Source organism: Brachyhypopomus gauderio, chromosome 16 (genome assembly GCF_052324685.1).
Source record: "Brachyhypopomus gauderio isolate BG-103 chromosome 16, BGAUD_0.2, whole genome shotgun sequence".
Classification (NCBI taxonomy): domain Eukaryota; kingdom Metazoa; phylum Chordata; class Actinopteri; order Gymnotiformes; family Hypopomidae; genus Brachyhypopomus; species Brachyhypopomus gauderio.
In genome coordinates, this window is record NC_135226.1 from 13,931,891 (window position 1) to 13,934,390 (window position 2,500).

At 49.2% G+C, this 2,500-nt stretch overlaps 1 protein-coding gene across 7 annotated transcripts in view; it reads right to left on the reverse strand.

Annotated features, from left to right (window-relative positions):
* Positions 1-2,500, reverse strand: part of mecom (MDS1 and EVI1 complex locus) — a 30,721-nt gene that overhangs the window by 15,798 nt on the left and 12,423 nt on the right. For 4 of the 7 annotated variants that reach the window (XM_076976346.1, XM_076976344.1, XM_076976349.1 and 1 more), the window contains exons 7-9: positions 1,693-2,500; positions 1,367-1,457; positions 524-550 (exon numbers count right to left, since the gene is read on the reverse strand). The exon at positions 1,693-2,500 is cut by the window's right edge and continues 609 nt beyond it. In XM_076976346.1, coding sequence (XP_076832461.1) covers positions 524-550; positions 1,367-1,457; positions 1,693-2,500 — 926 coding nt within the window. The remainder of the gene's footprint in view (positions 1-523; positions 551-1,366; positions 1,458-1,692) is intronic. The other 3 variants (XM_076976350.1, XM_076976345.1, XM_076976348.1) reach the window with 1 other exon arrangement.

Genomic DNA, 2,500 nt, shown 5'->3' on the forward strand with positions numbered 1-2,500 from the left:
GCCTTCATGTGTGCATACACACAAACACACATACACACACACCCAGGCCCGAACAACAGCAAGAATACGGACTTCAAGCTTTTCTGTCAGGTCTAATATCTAATGTCACCGGTCACTCACACACAGCGTGGTGAGAAGAAGGTGTTTCTGGCACAACATTTAATAACCACATGTCTGCAGAGACCAAACACACATGCAGTGTGACCATAACACAAGACAAATGTATGGGAGCACTGGACCTAATGTCCTCTGATTAGAAATGATCTGCGAGCTGGTTCTGCAGAGGCGGTGATAAACGACCACGCTGACGCTCGCCGATTAGCCCGTGATTGGCTGAGAGGGAAGACCCATTCATATTTAATGTGTACGTGTGTTTAATGAATGCGTGGTTAAGTGTGTGTATTTTATTTGGGTTTAAAGGCAGTGTGTGTGTGTGTGTGTGTGTGTGTGTGTGTGTGTGTGTGTGTGAGTGTGTGAGATGAAATGTTAAGTGAGTGAGTTAGCAAGACTTAGCAAGACTTACCCATGTTCTCTGATCAGGCATGCGAAACTGGAGGCAGGGCAGAAGGAAACAACGAATCAAAATCATGTACAACATTGTTCAGCTGATTCTGATTGGGTGATGATATGCCAGTTTTACTATTTGATCCTTGACTTTTACTCTCTAACACTTATAATCTTGCAAAAAAAATGATTACCTATTATTAAATTTGGTCCAATACATTACATGAAAATGCTAAGACAATTCTAAAATGCATTGTTAATTAATTTGTTATTCTATCAGAAATATTTGTCAGTTTATTGGACATTTGACAGAAAAGTAGATATTGATAGGTCATCTTATTATGCTCCATGTGGTTGTATGTGGTTGTTATTGAGCACAGACACTGAGCAGACATGCAGTATAAATCTGCCTAGTCAAACAGCCTGTAAAATGGTGCCTTGAACAGCCTATAAAACACTATAACACAGGCCTGCGTGCGCATGTGTGTATGTGAGAGTTTCTCTGTGTTTGTGAGACAGAAAGGGAAAGAGCTGTGATTAAAATTAATATGGATGTTTAGAATTATAGTGAACTGTAATAAATGCACACATACATGCACACACGCACACGCACACGCACACACACACGCACACACACACACACACACACACACACACACACACACACACACACACAAGGACAGAATCTAGTGGTTTTAATCAAACTGCAGTAACCTAGGCCCATGTGTCCTGACTCGGACTACACTGTTGAACCAGAGACGGGCAGCTTGTGGTCTACTACAGCTCCGCCTGGGCCCACAGCCAGCACTGCAGACGCTGCAGACGCCGGCCCTGGAGTGGGCGGAGCACAGAGGAGCCTCACCTGGGGGTGGAGGAGGAAGGCAGGCGTGGGCCTCATGTACTTCTCCTTCAGCGCTTCGAACGGATCACTGGCCTTCCTTTTCTCAACCCTGCTAAAGTTCAACTGCCATCAGTTCCCAGGAGGGACAACACTTCAGACTCAACACTGAAACCTTCAGCAGACGCAGCAAGAACTTCCACTCAACTTCTTCTACTGTTCATGCCAAAATTAAAATGTGTTCTATACTCATATATCATAATTGCAGGTTTTGTTTTTAAGTGGGCACAATGCTATGTTGGTTACATAAAGACAGCTCGATTATGGGCGGGGCTTGTGATTGACAGTACCTGTAGATGGGGTCCATGAAGAAAGGCGTGGGTCTTGCGTGCTGGAGCGAAGGTTCTGCTTTAGGAAGTTCCGCCTCCATTTTTTCATCTCCAAACACATGGTTTTTGCGCAACTCCTCCCCTTTTGGGCCTCGGCTCCGCCCACCGAGACTCAGGTCCAGTGGCTGATCTGGATTGCTCGCGGGTAAGTGTGGCACCTCTGGCTTTGACGGGGCAAAGGTCGGTGCTAAGCGCTCCTCTTTGCGCCTGGTGGTGAGGTCAAAGGGCGACTCTGCGTTCCTGCCCTGCGGTCTCTTGCTCTCAGCTGACGGGCTCTCTGGCTCCCCCTTGTGGGCGACGGGTCGGAGATGCTCCCTGTCGTGGAAGGGGTAGACGGGAGGAGAGAAGGCAGGGAAGAAAGAGAGAGGAAACATGGAGGGGTATGACAGGGTTCCCGCTTTCTTATCCTGCAGTCCCGCCAGCCCCGTGGAGCCAAAGTATTTCTCTGCGATGGAGGCGATAGCTTTGATGGAGTCGTTGACCGCTCCGGAGACAGCGGTGTTCTCGTCCATGGCAGGGGAGAATAGTCCCGGTGGGGGCACGTCGCTCCCGCTGCCGTTACCAGCGCTGCTGCTGCCTGAGCTGATCAGGGCGGGGCTTTGGCCAAGGACAGAAGTGCTGGACTTCCTCTTCGGGCCTTTCCCGTTTTCCCGGCCCGACACCCGATCCCGCTCGCTCTCGGCATCGCTGTCCAGCTCTGACCCGGAAGTACTTTCCAGCTCACTTCCACTTGGCGTGCTGACGTCATCCAGATCGCTGCTCTCTGACT